This window comes from Hippopotamus amphibius, chromosome 16 (genome assembly GCF_030028045.1).
Source record: "Hippopotamus amphibius kiboko isolate mHipAmp2 chromosome 16, mHipAmp2.hap2, whole genome shotgun sequence".
Lineage (NCBI taxonomy): Eukaryota > Metazoa > Chordata > Mammalia > Artiodactyla > Hippopotamidae > Hippopotamus > Hippopotamus amphibius.
In genome coordinates, this window is record NC_080201.1 from 14,745,426 (window position 1) to 14,765,562 (window position 20,137).

At 39.2% G+C, this 20,137-nt stretch overlaps 1 protein-coding gene across 4 annotated transcripts in view; it reads right to left on the bottom strand.

The window, feature by feature from the left end:
* The window catches only part of PKD1L3 (polycystin 1 like 3, transient receptor potential channel interacting), a 75,051-nt gene that overhangs the window by 31,621 nt on the left and 23,293 nt on the right, over window positions 1–20,137 (bottom strand). For 3 of the 4 annotated variants that reach the window (XM_057712900.1, XM_057712898.1, XM_057712902.1), the window contains exons 14-22: window positions 19,938–20,039; window positions 19,481–19,659; window positions 14,875–15,021; window positions 10,155–10,357; window positions 9,390–9,589; window positions 8,750–8,930; window positions 7,925–8,141; window positions 7,591–7,825; window positions 761–860 (exon numbers count right to left, since the gene is read on the bottom strand). In XM_057712900.1, coding sequence (XP_057568883.1) covers window positions 761–860; window positions 7,591–7,825; window positions 7,925–8,141; window positions 8,750–8,930; window positions 9,390–9,589; window positions 10,155–10,357; window positions 14,875–15,021; window positions 19,481–19,659; window positions 19,938–20,039 — 1,564 coding nt within the window. The remainder of the gene's footprint in view (window positions 1–760; window positions 861–7,590; window positions 7,826–7,924; window positions 8,142–8,749; window positions 8,931–9,389; window positions 9,590–10,154; window positions 10,358–14,874; window positions 15,022–19,480; window positions 19,660–19,937; window positions 20,040–20,137) is intronic. The other variant, XM_057712899.1, reaches the window with a different exon arrangement.

The following is a 20,137-nucleotide window of genomic DNA, read 5'->3' on the forward strand; positions in this document are numbered from 1 at the left end:
CAAAACAAAACAAAACAAGTGATTGCCAAGATAAAAATCCACTGTGAACCTCTGTGAAGGTATTCCTTCTTTCCTTCAGTTAATCCTCTCCTAAATTTTGCAGTTTATCATCCTATGCATTTCCTCATTAAAAAAAAATATGTTTCTAAGCAAGACATGCATTGTTCTGCATGATTAAAATGTTGTGTTAATTGTTCTGCGATTTGCTTATCGGCCATCTTTGTGTTTGTGAGTTTCATCCCTGTGATATGAGTGGCTCTAGTCAGTTATTTAGAGGGTAGACTCCCTCAGGCTTGGCAACTGAATGGGGGGTGGGATTTAGGATTATTCTTATGATTTTAAAGAATGGTGATGCTATTAATCGAAATGAGAAAACAGAGTAAAGAAATGAATTTGTGGGGCAGGCAAATAATTCTGCTTGGGGTATGTTTAATTTGAGATACCTGCAAGGTATTCAGATACAGAGGGTGAGCAGTTGGAAATAGCACCTGGGGCTCAAAGCTAGAAAACACTAGGAAGGAATTTATTTGGAATATAGAGAAGAATAGAAGCATTGAGAGATCTAGGGAGGGATGAACCATGAAGAGTTCTGGTGATGCACTGGTTAGTCTTGGGCAGGAGAGGCGGTGCAACAGCTAGTTAGAGACAAGATCCGCGAATGGATAAACCTGTCTGAGTCAGCGAGGTGGCTAGGAGCCCACTGTTCTGATATAATTTGCTCTTTGCAAGATTAGATATTAGTCATAACTACTTGAATTACCCAAGAGTGCCAAGATCCTCCTGGTTTGATGTTCCTTCTCTTTGTGAAGCCACGGCATTCTGTGCAGCAGCAGTGAGTAAAACAATGTGAGGAAGATCACCTAGACGGCAAAGTCAGAGGAGACACTTAATGAGCAGACATTACAGGATCCAAGAAGGTGGCACCGTTAGGTGAAGTACGATTAATATATTTCAATGACTTGGTCCTTTATTTTTATGGAAAACTAAGTAATTTCATAATTCTTAAGACAAGTAATTTCATGATTCTTTTTGCATAACCATGAGGACGTGGTTGATATAATGTTAATCTTTATATTTCTGCCTGTAGTCCTTCATCTGCTTGGCTAGGAAAGTCTAAACTATTACATGATTTGCGATGATTTGTATAAGTTGTTCACTAACACCTGTCTTTGGAACAACTCTGATGAGGTAGGCTGAAGAAACTATACTTTTGAAAGTCCCAGTTTTGCTGAAGAAGGTATGGAATCTTAAGAACTGAGTAAGACCTTAAGCCTCTGTTGGGGAAACAAGTATCCTCCACTCCTTAAGCTTCCTTGGGGAGGAAAGTGCTCCAGTCCTCGGAGAACAAACGACAAGAGTAGTATTTCCAGCCCGTTGCCACATACCCCTATTGTGAGGTGGCGATTCCAGGTGTGTCTGCTCTGCAGACCTAAAGTCGCCCTCTAGTGGACTGTCCCAAGGACTAGATTTGAGGGGAAATTACTAAAAAGTACACTTGGCCATGAGTTCAACCAAATTCTGCACTGTAGCAATACCAGTAACTAAGCTACACACTGGTTTCCATCTCTTCTGTTCCTCTTTTTATACTTTTCCAACTTTTAAAAACTGATATACTTTTATTATAAAAATTCTGAAAAAAATCAGATTTTAAGAAACAAAAAATTTGGAATATATCTATTAATCATTTTTGTCTTCATATATCTGGACCAGCTTTCCATATCATTACATTTTCTACAACATTTTAAATGGTTGCTCAGTATGCCATTACGCAGATATGGCTGTCTTACCATATATTAAGCAATGTCCTATTTTTGAACATTTAAACTGTTGCCAATTTATTTTATTATTATACACCACTCTGAATTTTCTCAGAATACATCCTTAGAAGTGAAACTTACTTAGCAAAGGGATGCAGAATTTGAAGGCTTTTACTGTACACTGCCAGGTTTTCCTCCACCAGCATTAAGTGCCTATTTTCTCTGGCATCGCTGTGTATTATCATTTGTTTTTCTTTGCCATTATCAAAAGCAAATTGAATCTTATTGATCTAATTTATTTGAGCAGTGAAGAGGAACTTTTTACAAGTTTTTTGGCCATTGTAATAACAAAGGTTTTTTTTTAGCTTTAAAGAATGTTTATTTACACACATTAAAAAAAAACACTCTTTTTGGTGTATAATTCTACGAGTATTGACAAATACATAGAGTTGTGTATCCTCTACTATAATCAAGATACCTTACAGTTTCATCACCCCCCAAAATTCCCTGCTGTTGCCCGTTTGTGGTCAACCCTTTCTACTACCTCCATCTCTGGCAACCACTGATGGGTTCCTCATCCATGTAGTTTTTGCTTTTTGCAGAATGTCATATAAATGGAATCATAAAGTATGCTTTTGGAACTGGCTTCTTTCACTTACAATAATACATCTGAGATTCATCCATGTAGTTACATGTATCAGTAGTTTGTTCTTTTTCATTGCTGAGTGGTCTTCAACTGTGTGGATGTACCACTGTTTATCCATTCACCAGCTGATGGGCATTTGGGTTGGTTCCATCCTTGGCAATTATTATTATTACTATTGTTATTATTATTATTATTGGCCAAGCTGAGTGGCATATGGGATCTTAGTTCCCTGACCAGGGATCTAACCTGTGCCCCCTGCAGTGGAAGCATGGAGTCTTAACCATTGGACCACCAGGGAAGTCCCATCTTTGGCAATTATGAATAAAGCTGCTATAAATATTCACACATCTTTGTGTGAACATAGGTTTTTATTTCTTTTTGGTAAATACCTGGGAGTGCAATTACTAAGTTATATGGTAACTGTATAACTTGGTAGGAAACTGGTAAACTGTTTTCCAAGGCAGCTATGCCATTTTTACATTTCCACTACCAATAAATGAGAGTTCCCAGTTACACTGTATCTGCACCAGCATTTGGTATTATCAACATTTTAGTCATTCTACTTCAGACAATACTACAAAGCTACAGTAATCAAAACAGCATGGTACTGGCAGAAAAACAGACATATGGCTCAATGGAACAAAACAGACAGCCCAGAAATAAACCCAGAAACCTATGGTCAATTAATCTCTGACAAAGGAGGGAAGAATATCCAATGGGGAAGACAGTCTCTCCAGCAGTTGGTGTTGGGAAAATTGGACAGTTGCATGTAAATCAATGAGTTAGAACACACCCTCACACAAAAAATAAACTCAAAATGGCTTAAAGACTTAAAAATAAGACATGACACCATAAAACTCCTAGAAGAGAACATAGGCAAAACATTCTCTGACATAACTCATACCAATGTTTTCTTACATCAGTCTCCCAAGGCAACAGAAATAAAAGCAAAAATAAACAAATGGGACTTAACCAAACTTATAGGCTTTTGTACAGCAAAGGAAACCATAAGTAAAATGAAAAGAAAACCCTCAGAATGGGAGAAAATGTTTGCAAATGACGCAACCGACAAGGGCTTAATTTCCAAAATATACAAACAGCTCATACAACTCAGTAACAAAAAACCAAACAACCCAATCAAAAAATGGGCAGAAGACCTTAACAGACATTTCTCCAAAGAAGACATACAGATGGGCCAACAGGCACATGAAACAATGCTCATCATTGCTAATTATTAGAGAAATGCAAATCAAAACTACAATGAGGTATCACCTCATGGTGGTCAGAATGGCCAGTATTAAAAAGTCTACAAATAACAAATGCTGGAGATAGGGTGGAGAAAAGGGAACCTTCCTACACTGTTGGTGGGAATGTAAACTGGTGCAGCCACTATGGAAAACAGTATGGAGGTTCCTCAAAGAACTAAAAATAGCAGTTGCAATATGATCCCACTCCTAGGCATATATCTGAACAAAACTGTAATTTGAAAAGATACATGCACCCCTATGTTCACAGCAGCACTATCTACAATAGCCAAGACATAGAAACAACCTAAATGTCCATCGACAAAGGGTGGGTAAAGAAGATATGGTGTATATATATACAATGGAATACTACTCAGCCATAAAAAAGAATGAAACAGTGTCATTTGCAGCAACATGGATGGACCTAGAGACTATCATACTAAGTGAAGTAAGTCAGAAAAAGAAAGACAAATACCATATGACATCACCTATATGTGGAATCTAAAAAATAATACAAATGAACTTACCTATAAAACAGAAACAGACTTATAGACATAGAAAACAAACTTATGGTTACCAAAGGGGAAAGGAGGGAGGTACGGGAAGGATAAGGAATTTGGGATTAGCAAATACAAACTACTATATATAAAATAAACAACAAGGTCCTACTGTATAGCACAGAGATATTCAATACCCTGTAATAAACCATGATGAAAAAGAATATGAAAAAGAATATGTATACATATAACTGAATCATTTTGCTGTACATCAGAAACACAGCATTGTAAATCAACTATACTTCATAAAGCAAACATCTTTTATAAAGCAAAATGTTTAATTTTGATGAAGTCCAATTTATCAATTTTTTCTTTCCTGGACTGTACTTTTGGTAATGTATATAGATATAAGAACTCTTTGCCGAGCCTAGTTTCAAAGATTTTCCCCTATGTTTCCTTCTAAAAGATTTATAGTTTTATATCTGAGTATATGATCCATTATTTTTATCTGACATTTTATTAAATTTTTTAAACATACATGAAAAATGGAAGATACAAAGTTAACATTTCACCATATTTGTTTTGCTTCTTTTTCTGAACCATTTGAAAATAACAGTCATCATGAAACTGTGCAAAGTCATCTTAATTGTCAGTGGGGAAAAACTGTGATTATTCTGTAACATTTAAAGATTCACATCAAAACATTAAAATCTCTTATTGTTGGTTCTAAAGGTACAAGGAAAAATTTAAAAGTAGTAAAACTAATATGTAATTTAAAACATTGGAAACATTGAGAATTAAAATTATTTCTTTGTAAAAACTTATCAAGAATAATTTGAACATTGTCGCCCTTCCCCTTGTTGTATAACGTAGGATACAGGAAGAGCATCTCTTCTGTGCCTTTGGTGAACTGTCATACTGTTCTAAATTTGCATTGGCCTCCAGCATCTTATCCTTTATGCTTTCAATGCTGTGAAATATCTGAGAGTTCCTTTAATGTTACTTTTTTTCCAGTGTTACTTCCTCTGGGACGTCATCATCCTTTTCTTCATAACCAATTTCTCCATCTATGTTGGTAGGTTTAACTTCACTAAGTTCACCTGGCTGCGCATCTAGTCTCAACACAGGCACTCTTCTCACAGTCAGCTGCTTCTTGTATAACTCTATTTACATTCTATTCAAATTTTACTTTGTATTATCATTTTGTTAATTTGCTGCATTCTCATCTCTGTTGGCCAATTTCCTATCAATTATCTATTTTACAGTAAAATGTCATAGTTTATGACTGGGAGACACGGAAATAACACAACTACACAATTTGCTGTCTGTACATAAATGGGATAACAGGTCACCAATCACCCAGACTTTGAGAGGTGACGTGATTGGTCACCGATCGATATACACCTGTGATTTATGTAGTGAGTCATGGGCTGAAGGGCTAGCAGCAATTGGTACTTCATGTAATCACTCAGGTAATATACCATGGTAACTGAGATTTGAACTGTGTTGCTGGGAAACTGGTGTTATTTAACCGAACCAGGGTAACTGAAATTCATGCAGAAATTGAAACAGTGCAAGTCAAGGACTGCCTGTTTTTAAGCATGTATCTCCTAAAAAGACCATTTTCATATCATCACACTTAAGGAAATGAGCAATGCTTTCCTAGTATACTATCGGATCCATATTAAAAATGGCTCATTAATTCAAAGGATTAGGAACAGCCCTCCCTCCTTAATTTCTCTCTCATGATACTGACTTTTCAGGGAAACTAGGGTTGTATTCACAGTGACACTACTTGAAGTGTGATCCACGGACCAGCAGCCGCAGCATCACCTGGGAACTTGTCAGGAATGTGGAATCTTGGGCCCCACTTCAGAACTACTATCCTCCATTTTGGTGTGTGTCTTTTTATATTTATTATGCCTGGAACTAGTTGAGGGCTTTCAACAAATTCAGCATTTCTTTGCAAAAGTGGAATTTTTTCAACTGTTTAATTATCATCACTCCTCTTAACTGCATGTTATGTAACCTCGATCATCTAAGTCTCTTTCTCTTTATGCTTTCAATATTTTTATATACACGTCTTATGTTTTACATTATTTTAGTTTGATCTTCCTGGTCCATTAATTTGAGTCTCAATAATGACATCTTCAATTCAACTTCTGAATTTTTAAAACTTGTATATCACATTTTTCACTTCCTAAAAGCCTTTGTCTGCGTGTCTGATATAACGGAATCTCCTTAAGAGCTCTTATTTTTTGGTCTGTCTCTTCCAGTGGTTCTTTTTACTTAAGGTCTACCTACTCCTTGTACTCTGTCCCTCTTCTAGGATCAGCGGGTCTCAAGTGGGGCTGCACACTGGAATCACCTGGGAAGCTTTCGACATGCTGGGCCTTGGATCCCATCTCCAGGGATTACGATTACGATTGGTCTGGAGAGAGATCCCAGGCACCAAGAGTTTTAAAAGCTCCCCAGGTCTGCTTGTGGGTTCTTAAAGCAAAAGTAATTCTGTCACCAAAATCCAGAATGTTGGAAGCTATAGGACAAACAACTCGGTTTCTTCAATACATATATTGTAAGAAAAATAGCAAGAATAGAGAGTGAGAGAAAAAGGGAGGGAGAACTTATAAATACTAAAAATACTTGAGACAAACTCACTGCAACATATGGACCTTATTTAGATCTTGATTTGAACAAAACAACTATAAACACAGCGAAACTGGAAAAATGTGAATGCTGACTGGATTTTTAAAAATTGTAGTAAAAAATACACATAAAATACTTACCATCTTAACCTTTTTAAGGTGAGTAGTTCAGCAGTAGTTCAGTAGTTACATTCACGTTGTGTGGATATCAAGAAATTACTGTTTATTTAGGTGTGATAATGGCTTATATTTATGTTTTAAAAAGAAGAGTCCTTGTCTTTTAGAAATACATAGACTGAAATATTAATGGATAAAATGATATGAAGTCTGGTATTTTTTCCCCAAATACATGAAACAAGATTGGCCATGAATTGTGGAGTACATGTGGAATACATGAATTGTGAAGCTGGATAAGAGAACTTCAGGATTCATCATACTATTCGCTATACTTTTGTGTGTTTGACATTTTCCTTAAAAAAACTTTAAGGTTTTTAAAAAGTAAGTTTTCTGTTGCTTTTTTTCCCCAAAGTAGTTTATTGTTGATTTTTCACTTGTCCCTCTTAACTCCCCAATCCTTTTCTGCTAACCTTCTACCAGTCTATTAGTTCTTGTTAGTTTTTTCCGTGACTATTGCACACATACCCCTAAGAAATGTCACTGCCAATTTCTGTTTTGTTTTTTTGTTTTTGCCAAGTTGTCAGAACCATTAGGCACCTTGTACTGACACCCACAGACCCCGGTTTCCCAAGCTTCCTGCAACTACAGTGTTTCCTCCCGTGCCAGTGTGACTTTCTCACGTACCTTTATTGGCTGGCTGATGAAGATGTTCTGAAGCAGTGATAATATCATCGAAATAACCCAGCTGGTGGCTTGGTCTCTGTTCAGTTCCAGGCTATAAAGTGCTGTAAAAAAGGCTGAGGCCAGGCTAGTGACACCCAGAAGGACCCAGAAGCAGTAAGTCAACCATCTGAGCCGGCCATTAGAGATGGGCTGCTTCCCTTCTTCTGGGCTCAGGATGGGGAAACTGGTTGCCTCCCTTAGGAACAGAAGTTGAAGGAATAATCTCACAGCCAACAGCGGAGAGTGAGGTTAGGAAGATTACAGGTGATACAGACAGTCCAGTGCAATGCGTTACCTGGATGGCCTTTGCTCTGTGGGAAGAATATGTGTTTCTAAGAGTTCCTGGAGTTTCTGCAGTTGGGTGACTGCATCTAGGAAGTCACAAGGATGATCGGCCTGGGTGGGACCCAGTGTGCCTAAGTGAGGTTGGAGCCTCTGCAGAACTCTGAGCAGGTAAGCGCAGAAATGATGGTGGTTTTCAGGAACCACTGAAAATACATTCCAGGTGGACACTTGAACAAGTGGAAGATTCCAATAAATATTAATTCCTCACAGAAATGAACAATTCATGAACAGATGATGAAGTTAACTTTCCCAGTCAATGGAGACTGGACCCGACACCTACAGAATTATTGTCTTCTCTGAGCACACTGGTGAATTTGCAACAATTTCTAAAATTCTATACCTTGACATAGAATCAAAGAAAAATTTAACGCTAAATGAGCTTTTTCAACAGAGCTGCAGTACATGTAAACTAAAAGTGCCTAGAAGGCCCAAACTATATTTAAAAATCCATAAATTGCATAATTTCATCATTCCACAGAAGAAAAAGAATGAAAGTTTCAATAGCCCCCAACAGAGTAGATGAAATACCGGGGTCTGAGACAGAGGACATTTTTTTTGGTGGATTTTTCCTTCATCCTTTACTTTGTAAGACCAGATATACTGTCTCAAAAGCCATCAGCTCTATATTAGAAGTTTAAAGAAATTAAAACGAGCAGAAGGTGGTATCATAACCTGTTGGTTATGCTGAGAGGTAAGAATGAATAAGAAAGTACCAGGCGTGCAAGGGAGTGGGAGGCAGATAAAAGATTAGATACTGAAACTTACTGAACTTTACCATTTGCCCAGCAGGGTCCCGCTTGCTGGTGCCAGCCTTGACCCTCTAAGTAAGAACAAACGAGTCTGCATAAAAGCTTCACCAGCTGGTTAATGTTGTAAGAACTCCATGAAGACTGTTCACACTCTGAGAGTAGGTACATATTTCTCCTGAGCAGGAATCCCACAGTTTCCTTTAATTCCTGAATGTAGAACCAAGATGAGAAAAGTCAGTTTCACATTAAACCCCAGATGGGTAGCAATTATAGATGATGGTAAGGCTGTTTCTCTACTTGGAGGGGCATATGCTCAATTTTTCACTTCTCTCTCCTTTTTCAGAAAGAAGTCAGCTCACAGTAGCTTCAGAACTAGTTTTATAAGAGAATTTAGGATGAAAGAAGAAGAGACAGTTTGATCAAACATCAAAAACCAAAACACCTTCAGAGGTGTACATTCTGCGCTCACATCAGTGCTCAGAACACTCCACAATCAAGAGAAAAAACTAGAGGCAGGATGATGACTCAGGGGACAGGAATTAGAGAAAAACTATTAAGGTTAACAGGACCTCGGGAGCCTTGCAGGAGATCCTTTCCACTGACCTTTTCCACCACATGGGGGAGGGGAGCAGGACGTTTACCTGTAAAAGGTGATACCAAGCCTACCTCAACTACCTCCATGAGAGAGAGAGGCTTGAAAGAAGCATCTGAGGGGCAGGAGGCCTGGATGGGAGCAAGGAGAGGCAGAGGTTCCTGTGGTTGAATCAACGGGAAAAGCCGCCCAATCACAAGATTGATGGGGAAAAGGATGACAGCAGTTTGGATGCTGATGAGCAGTTCAGGCCAGGTCACAGCAAGTGGGCCCACTGAAAGAAAGCATGGCATCAACCCTCGTCCTCAACAATTAAAACCACCTCCAAGGCATTCCTCTCCCAGGTTTAAGTATTTACTTAGCAATTTAACTATGATTATCGAAGGACAGCAAGTTATTGTGGCAGTAAGGACCCTGACGTGTTCCTAAGGCCATCTCATTTATTAATGAATGAGATCAGTGAGAAAATGTGTACTCTAATGCTAGAATAAATGAGTATTCTCATTTAAGAGAATTAAATGAGGGACGTCACTGGTGGTCCAGTGGGTAAGACTCTGCGCTCCCAATGCAGGGGGCCTGGGTTCAATCCCTGGTCTTGGAACTACATCCTGCATGCATGCCACAACTAAGAGTTTGCATGCCACAACTAAGACCCAGCGCAGCCTAAATGAATAAATAAATACATACATTAAAAAAAGAGAATTAAATGAGTATTCTTATGTGAGGGGAGCAGAGGAAAAAAGAAGGGACATCGTGATTCTGTTTCTAACTTTGGGAGGAAGGAGAGTAGAGTATAGTCAAAGGACTATGTGCCACAAACAGCACACATCAGGGCTCACCCACAGCTTGCACATCTCTCTTGGCAGTGGTGCCGTTCATCTTCCAGAACATGACATTGATGACCATGTTGCACAGAAGGAGGGTCATGAAGCAGGTGAGCCGCTGGACTCTTGTAAACTGGTTCCAGGGATGTCGAGTTGCTACTGAGAGCCACAGACAATCCTGGGTGAACTTTTCTACAATCATGGAGGAGAACAGGTGTCTAACAAGATAAATTAGAACAAGAAAGGCGTGAGATTTCATTCTGGAAGTGCCGTAGTCTAAGATGTGTTTTGCCAGGCAGCAAGCTACACCAGCAACAACTCAGCCACTGTTCAACACCTCTGTGAAGAAGCATTCAGATGACATGGTGATACGATTATTTTTTTTGTTATTTTAGGGTAAAAAATTTTTGAGGATAAGGTAATTTTATTGTATGAGATTTTAAAACTAAAAACTTGCTTTAGCATTATCAGAGTTTCGTTACATCTTTTACTCTTGGAAAGTTTGCATTAAGCTTCTGCTCAAGATAGTTCGGTAAATTTCTACTTGGAGTGCCTTCTCTACTCCAAAAGGAACTAGAAATATGATATAAAAAGAAATAACCCAAAGTATTCACTGGGCTTAAAAATAAAATAAAGAGGAATGGAAGGAGAAACAAGATGGTAAGTGGGGAAGAACCCACAGAATTCTGAGCTCAGGTCTGGAAGAAGGCATACACAAGTCAAAGTTTGATTCCTATAGAGGAACTGGAACTCCCATAGAGTTCCCATGGAGTGCGGGAAAGGGAGAGTAAAGCCAACTTCACTGCCTGAAGCCAGGGTTGAGGCTGGAGCTCATGGAAGAATTCTGAACAACAAACTGCCTCAGGACTACACATTTATAGGTAGGGATTTGGGTGAAAATGGACAGCCGCATGATCAGGAATTAAGCCAAGAGATCCACTGGCTCATGACAAGATGTGCAATAGATCTGGTTTCATTAATTTCACTGAGGAATAGGAGCTCCAAAAAGGTATAATATAATAAGAACTGGTGATATGAAGGGTTGGATGAAAACAGCAAAAAAGTACGAGTCAGGGATGTGTGGGGAGAGAGAGAGAGAGATTGAGATTTAGAAATGAAACCAACCTACAACCTCAAACTCCTAAACACATAAAGAAACTTAATGCTGAGAAAGGCAGCCAACACAATCAATAATTCAGTCCAGAAGAAATTAATTTTGTGGGACAGCCTGACAAAGACTTTAAGTATTTCAGGTTGCTCAGAGATACAAGTACAGGAATAATGTTCACTTTAAAAGAATAAAAATATTATGAAAAACAAAGAAATAAATTAGAAATCCTGAAACTGAAAAATATGGTCCTCAAAACAAAAAAATTGGGAGAACGGGACCTGGTTAAAGAGAAAATTAGTGAACTGAAATGCAGTATGAAAGAATTCACCCAGAATGCATCACAGAGAGACAAAAAAAGAGATGCACACAAGAATGGCTTAAAAACACGGAGGATAGTTTGAGAGGCTCCAGCATATAGTAAAGGAATGTCAGAGGAGCAATTTTTCCGAAGTGACATCTGAGAATTTTTGCAAAGTGAAGACATGATTCTGCATATCAAAAGTACATTTTATGTTATATTTTACCATAATAAAAATTTTTAAAGTACATTCTGAGTATCAAACTGGATAAAAAAGTAAATCCACAGTGAAAAGAATTATGGTAAAATTTGGAACATCAAGGATAAAGAGAAAATATTAAAAAGAGAAAAGACAACATACTTTAGAAGAATGACAGCTAGACTGACATAACAACAGGCAGTGTTGGAAGGCAATTCTCCATGAACGCTTCACATTTAGGCATTAATAAAAACTCTGCTTGCTCTTGGACTTTCTTTTCAAATATCTTCGTATAAACAGATAGCTCTGAAAACAGAGTCAGGAACTCTCTTTGGAGCCAATTTATTTACATTTCCAGATTGTAAAGACAGAGACATCCTGCTCCCCAGAGATATTCTAAGGTAATAAAGATAGAAATTCCTTCTTCTTGTCCCTTGAGAGATTTGCCTACGTTCCATGCTAATGAAGATAATGTCCGGATTTCCCTGGTGGTCCAGCGGCTAAGACTCTGAGCTTCCAACGGGAAGCCCAGGTTCAATGCCTGGTTAGGGAACTAGATTTGCATCCCACATGCAACAAAGATCCTATGTGCCGCAACTAAGACCTGACACAACCAAAATAAATAAATAAATATTAAAAAAAAAAGATAATGTCTCATTCTACAGGGAAGCATAGGCAGCTTTTCTGGCAGCTCGTATATCAGATCAGAGTCTCCTAATCTTGGGGTTCCTCTTCTGTGATGCATCTCTACTGCATGTGCATCTCTACTGCATCTGGCTCTCATCACATCACCCTGTAGAATCTGGGAACTGACACAAAATATTGCTCTGGCTGCTGCTATTGCTATAAGTAGTAAATTGTCTAAATACAATTGGGTCAGTGGAAAGAGTGGAGTAAAGACCTCTGAAAATTCCTCCATAAAAGCAATGATAAAACACTCTTAAAAAGCCAGTATCAAAATTTTCAGAATTCAGGTAAATAACCAAGGGTTTGTAGCAACCTGAGAGTGTTTACTCAAGAAAAATGGCTAAATATCAGTAAGAACAGTGAATTCTGTGGCATTTTAACTTGCCCTATTTTCCTATCTCCTTTTCTCTAGCTCCATTGTAACCTTGAAAACCAACAACATTCAATCACTGAAAACCAGCAGTCTGGCAGTCACTAGAGGGAGCAGAATGGGATCGGAGCTCCTTGAAAGCCTCCTTTCCCAGAGAACTGTTGTTATTTGATTTGTCTGATAGTTCCCTGGAAAACTCCACTTGCAAGGCTGTCCTTATTTGACGTGACTGGAGGCTCATCCAGTGAAAAGTGCTTTTTCCCTGAGGACAGCACTGTCAAAAATATTCAGAGGTGATTGTTTAACTTCACAGATGCCTGATATGGTAGGTGAACAACAGGCTCACCAAAAAGCTTAAATGAAAAAGCCAGAAAATGAGAAGTCCACAGGAGTTTTGAAAAGTTCTGACACAGTTCTGGGAATCTAGAAGGCCACATGCATGCCCAGGGCTGTGTGCATGCTTAGGAAATACCTGAGAAGGCCCCACACTTTCACCCCAGATGACCCTGAAGCTCTCAACAAGCAGGAAGTGAAGGCTAAGACAGAGCTGTCAGTTGTTTTGCTGAGTGCTGAAGGCATGGCACAACATGCATGCCACAAAAAGGAACGAAATTGAGTTATTTGCAGTGAGGTGGATGGACCTTGAGGTGGATGGACCTAGAGTCTGTCATACAGAGTGAAGTAAGTCAGAAAGAGAAAAACAAATACCGTATGCTAACACATATATATGGAATCTAAAAAAACAGTACTGATGAACCCAGTGGCAGGGCAAGAATAAAGACATAGATGTATAAAATGGACTTGAGGACACAGGGTGGGAAGGGGAAGCTGGGATGAAGTGAGAGAGTAGCACTGACATATATACACTACCAAATGTAAAACAGAGAGCTTGTGGGAAGCTGCTGCATAACACAGGGAGATCAACTCGATGATTCGTGATGACCTAGAGGGGTGGATAGGAGGGTGGGAAGGAGGCTCAAGAGGGAGGAGATATGGAGGTATATGTATAAATACAGCTGATTCACCTTGCTGTAGAGTAGATATTGGCACAACATTGTAAAGCAATTATATTCCAATAAAGATCTGAAAAAAAAAAAAAAGAATCTGCCTGTCAATGCAGGGGACACAGGTTCCCTGGTCCAGGAAGATCCCACATATTGTGGAGCAACTAAGCCCTTGAGCCACAACTACTGAGTCCATGTGCCACAACTACTGAAGCCCACAAGCCTAGAGCCCATGTTCCACAACAAGAAAAGCCACCGCAGTGAGAAGTCTGCACACCACAAAGAAGAGTAGCCCCCACTCGCCTCAACTAGAGAAAGACCCAACACAGCCAAAAATAAATTTATATTAAAAAAAAGAAGTCTCTGTTTAGTTATTAGCTGACCACTAAACTGAGTAGAAACTTCAGTTTTCACACATTACAAAGAATTCAGACTTTACAGAATTAGTTCGAAATAGACACTGAACAACAACACTAAGAACAACAAATACTGGGGGAGGGGAAGGAAATCTGATCTTCAGAGTTACCACATTCTATTATTTAAAATATCCAGTTTTCAACAGAGGATCACAAGACATGAAAAGAAACAAGAAAGTCTCTCTCTCTCACATACACACAGACACACCCCTCCCCGGACACCCCACAGTCAATAGATTGTTGCTGAGGGAGCCAAAATACTGGGTTTACTAGACATAGATTTCAAATCAGCTATTTTAAATATGTTCAAAGAACTAAAGGAAATCATATCAAAGAACTAAAGGAAAGTAAATGAGAATGATGTCTTGCTAAATAGAGAGTATCAATGAAGATACAGAAATAATTTTTAAAAACAACCAAACAGAAAGTCTGCAGCTGGGAAAAAAAAAAGTCTGCAGCTGAAAAATACAATACGTGAAGCGAAAAATCCACTAGACCCTCAACAACAGATGTGAGCAGGCAGGAGAAAGAATCAGCAAACTTGAAGGTAGGTCAATTGAAATCATCTTGTCTGGGGAACAGAAAGAAAAAAGAATGAAGAAAATTAACAGCCTCAGAGACATGTGCACACCATCATTTCTCAACAGTACCTAAAGGAAAAGAGCTCCTTCTTTGAGACGGGTATGAAGACTCGGTCACGCTCACAGCCTCCAAGGTCCACAGCCAGCCAACAATTGCACAGGAAGTGCCATTTCCTTCTACCTGCAGTGTCGGTGACAATTACTTGGTTTACATACCTACAGTAAAATAACGATAATCATGTTAGGGAGGCGGGCACGAATCAGTTGCTGTAATAAGATGTAATCTTACAGAAACAACCTAAATGTCCATCCATGGCTGAATGGATAAAGAAAATGTGGTATATGTACGACAGAGTATCATTTAGCCATAAAAAAGAATGAAATTTTGCCATCTGTGACAACATGAATACAGGGCATTATGCTAAGTGAAGTAAGTCAGACGAAGAAAGACAATACCATACGATCTCAATCATATGCAGAACGTAAAAACAAAGCAAAACAAAACACAAACAAAAAACCAAAACCAAGCTCATAGATACTACAGAGAACAGATTAGTGGTTGCCAGAGGTTGGGTGGGGGGTGAACGAGGTGAAGGGAGTCAAAAGGTACAAACTTCCAGTTATAAAACAAACAAGTCATGGGGATATAATGTACAGCATGGTGACTATAGTTAATAATTTTGTATTGCATATCTGAAAGCTGCTATGATAGTAGATCTTAGCTCTCAGCACAAGAAAAATTCTGTAACTATGTTTGGTGATGGTTGTTAACTAGACTTACGGTGGTGATTATTTCACAATATTTACAAACATCAAATCATTATGTTGTAGACGTGAAGCTTATATAAAGCTGTATGTCAATTATACTGTAATAAAAATTAATTTAAAAAAGAAATGATCTTTCATTGACAATCAGTGTCCAAGTAAATGGATTCTGTTTCATCATGGGGCAAGAACTAAAGAAAGAAGCCAGAGCTGATCCCATTTTCTCCTTCCCAACCTCTAAGGGAGTTCATGTACTAAACACGAGAATGCAGACTTCCATAACCTAGGAATAGTTTGGTATGTGTTTATAGTCCTTAAGTTTTCTTGTTCCACATGGGACAGTGTCCTGCCACCTCTGTAAGTATCCCATCCACCTTCATCTTTCATCACCAGGGTCTGAGGGGGAATAAATGGGGGATAGGGTGGGGAGTGGTCTTTAATGTTTATATTAATGACCTGTCCTATTTGGGTCTGTGGCTTCATCTTGGCTTCAGAGCCATAGGCCCTGAAATTTCATTCTCTTTCCAACCACAGTTTTACCATGTGTCTACCTTTTCCCCTAATTTCAACCATCAACAAACTTGTCTCCAGGAACCCCTAATTGTTCAGCCTGTTTGACTTCATCTTGCACCTAGTCAGCTAATCTCCTCCTTTACTATAAGGATGCTACTTCCCCAAGACTCTATATGAAACCATTCAAATCTCTCTGGTCAAAGTTCTTGTTTATTTTTAGTTGGAAATTATTTTCTGTGTGAGGAGTACAGATTGCTTTAAAGTTAAAATATTTCTGGGACTATCTTACTGAGGCAGTTTATAAAATCACAGGTGACTAAGTTGCATTTGATTTAAACCTGGCTACTGTTAAAGCTTTCATTTAAGAGCAAAGTATAAAAAAGGAGAAAATATTCATTTTCTGATTGGTGAGAAACTAGACATGGGTTTTTTGTGCTTTTATTCTCTTATTCTTTCATACAGAGGAGAAACAGAGAGAATCTACTGTGTGTGTTAGAAAAATCTAGTTGATGCATTCAGTTATGACCAGTAGAAAGATACAGAAAGCACTGTTATATCCTAAGAAAAAATTCTGGCAGTCTGTTTTTTATTGGGGGTGGGTAGTTCTTTTGCTTTTCTGTGTTTTCCAAGGTTTTTTACATTCAAACACCTATTACTTTTGCAATTAAAAAAAGAAAAGCAAATTGTGACTAAAGGAAGTCTTCAAAAGAGCCTTAATAACAAGCTGATATGAAGCTCTAGAGGAGAAAGGGTAATTCTGAGAATTTAATTGTAACAAATAACGGGTAATTCTGAGAATTGTAACAAACATTTATTGAGTTCTACTATAATTTTGGCACTGTAGGAGCTGTTGAGAGTACAAATATGTATAAGACATCATCTTTATCCCTGAGGAGCAAAAAGTCATTATGAGTTAAAAAAAATATTATAATTAAAGACTACATATAAAATTAAATTGATATAAACCAGTGATAAGAGTTAGTAAGAAAAGTGGAAACTATTATATAGGTGTGAATTCCTTTAAGTGTTTCCTCTAAGAGAGACAGCTATTTAAATTAAAAAATGTACTTCCAATACTTATAATACACGTTCATTGTTAAAAATTTTGGAAATACCTAAAGGTACCCTGAAGAAAAACTTAAAAATTCATAATCCTACTACCCAGCAATAACTATTGGTAATAATTTAGTGTATATAGCTCTAGACCTTTTCCTACACACATACTTTAAAAAAAAAAAAAAAATCAACTTTGGGACTTCCCTGGTAGCACAGTGGTTAAGAATCCACCTGCCAATGCAGGGGACATGGGGTTGATCCCTGGTCCAGGAAGATCCCACATACCCTGGAGCAACTAAGCCCAAGCCTGTGTGCCACAACTACTGAGCCCACACACCACAACTACTGAAACCCTCGCACCCTAGAGCCCACAAGCCACAACTACTGAGCCCATGTGCTGCAACTACTGAAGCCCGCGCGCCTAGAGCCTGTGCTCTGCAACAAGAGAAGCCATCGCAATGAGAAGCCTGCACACCACAACAAAGAGTAGCCTCTGCTACTCTAGTAGCAACTAGAGAAAGCCCATGTGCAACGATGACCAAACACAGCCAAAAAAAAAAAAAAAAAAAAACCAGCTTAAAAAACAAATCAACTTTGTTGTGGTATAATTTACATATGATAAAAGGCACCCATTTAAAATGTAGTTCAATGCGTTTTGACAAATGTATACACCTGTGTAGTGAGCACCACCATCACCCTGAAAAGTTGCCTTGTGCCTTTTCCAGTCAGCCCAGCCCCTCTCAGGCTCACCCTTGGCTCCTGCTTACCAACGATCTGCCGTCTCTACAGGTTCATTTCCTGTTTTTAGAAGTTCATATACGTGGAATCACACAATGTGTATCCTTCTGTGTCTTCTTTTTCTTCTGCTCTGTTTTCTGAGCTGCATCCCCGTTGCTGTGTCTCAGCAGACTGCTCATGAGAAGTGCTCCACTGAATCAACACACTAACATTTGCTTATTCATTCACCTGATGGGCATCTGTGTTGTTTCCAGTTTAGGGCCGTTATTCATAAAGCTGCTATGAACATGTGTGTGTAAGTCTTGGAATGGACATATATGTTCATTAATCTTGGGTAAATAACTAGGAGTGGAATTTCTGAGTCACATGGTGACTATGTTTAACCTTACAAGAAACTGCCAGACTGTTCTCCACTGCGGCTGTACCATTTTATATCCCGCCAAAGGTGTGTGAGAGCTCTAATTGCTCCCCAATCTCACCCAATCCTGGTTTTGTCATACATTTTTAGTCGTTCTGGTGGGTGTCTAGTGCTGTCACTGTGGTTTTAATTTGCATTTCCTGATGATTAATGATGCTATCTTTTAAGTGCTTATTATACATTATTTGCCTTTATAGAAGAAAGTGGAATGATAGTGTACAAACTCTTTTGTAGATGCCTGAACAGAATGGAAGCAGCAAGCAAATCATCGGGCTGTCCTGGCCTAGTGGTTGGTGTATCTAGCCTAGCAGGGAAGGACTTTTTTTTTCTAACTTATTTTTCTGGCTGTGCTACATGGCTTGTGGGATGGGATTTTAGTTCCCCAACCAGGGATTGAACCTGGGCCCTTGGCAGTGAAAGTGTGGAGTCCTAACCACTGGACAACCAGGGAATTCCTAGGAAGGACCTCTTTTGCTAACTATTTCAGCCAGGCTGCATAGTCTTTTCAGGTGGGCAATATTCAGCAACTGACTCTCTTGACTACCTGGGCCTGAGATCTTTGACTTCATTGCCTTCTATTTTCCTATTCTCAACAAACCAATAATCTTCATCTTTAATTAATTTTTATGATCTACTTTCTCCACCTACCTCTCCTAATTCTCAGAGTGCTGCTGAAGGAAGATGCAGAATCATCTGGACCTAGCACAGGGCTGGTGCGCACACTCACCACTGACTGTTTCTCTAACTCCCGAGGCACATCCCTCATCGTAATTCCATTCCTCCCCCTCTCCTTAAGCGCTTCGTTTTGACCCAAAGAATATTCAGCATATAGTCATTTATTAAACTTACAACTTTGAAGATAATTTTCATATTTGGAGATACTTTTAACTTATGGTACTTTGGGGCAATATTTCACTGTTAATACTTGCTGTTCACCATCATGACAACATTTAATGGAAAAAAACTATCATTCTACCACCCATAAAAATCCTATTGTTAATTTTCCATATTTCTTTCCAGGGTTTCTTCTTTGTAAACAGCTCTGAAATTAAAATCTAACAGTCATTTGTTACTATTTGCCCCAAAGCATTATAGTTACTTATTGTGAAGCCATGCAGGCCCTTCCCCAGGATGCTACAGATCCACAGAGAAGACGCTACACGCCAGCCTGACACAGCTACTTACCAAGAAGGGCTGATGCCAGCATCGTCATGCCAGAGCCGCAGGCTGTGTAACTCCCCCAGGGAGGACGGAGTGCCCAGGAGGAAGACATCCAGCCCCCCTCGTTCAAAGACTGCCTTCTGGGAGTCACAGAGGTGATGGGGCTCGCTCCGCCCCTCTGACCCATAAAGGGTGATGACCACCTAAAACGCGACAAGGGGAGATACAACACAGGAAGCGGTAACGTGATTTTTTTGGTTTATCTCTAAGGAGAAAGACAGAGAAGACTGCACCTAGATGAAGTCTTGGGGTCTTAGATAACCATAGAGGGCTCTTCAGGTGTACAGTTTAGAACCAGGAAAGATCCACTCTCCGGGACCCTTGTACAGGACGACTAGACGCCGGGACATCCCCAAGTCAGAGTGTACCTCAGGCGGCAGAAAACACCAAGCAATGAACCAGGAACATTTATTTCACTAACGTTAGCTGTTGTAGCGGCCCTTCTTCGATAGCCCGTGGAGACCTCAATAAGGTAGTGGAATTGAGAGCTGGGGTCATTATCAGCCAGGACAGTGACCTTCACCTGCAGGCAAAAGCAGAACCAAGAAAACGAACAGATCTTCACTTAGTATAGCCCTCTGCGCCCTCCAGCTAGAAACAGGAGGCACTGCAGCAGCTTTG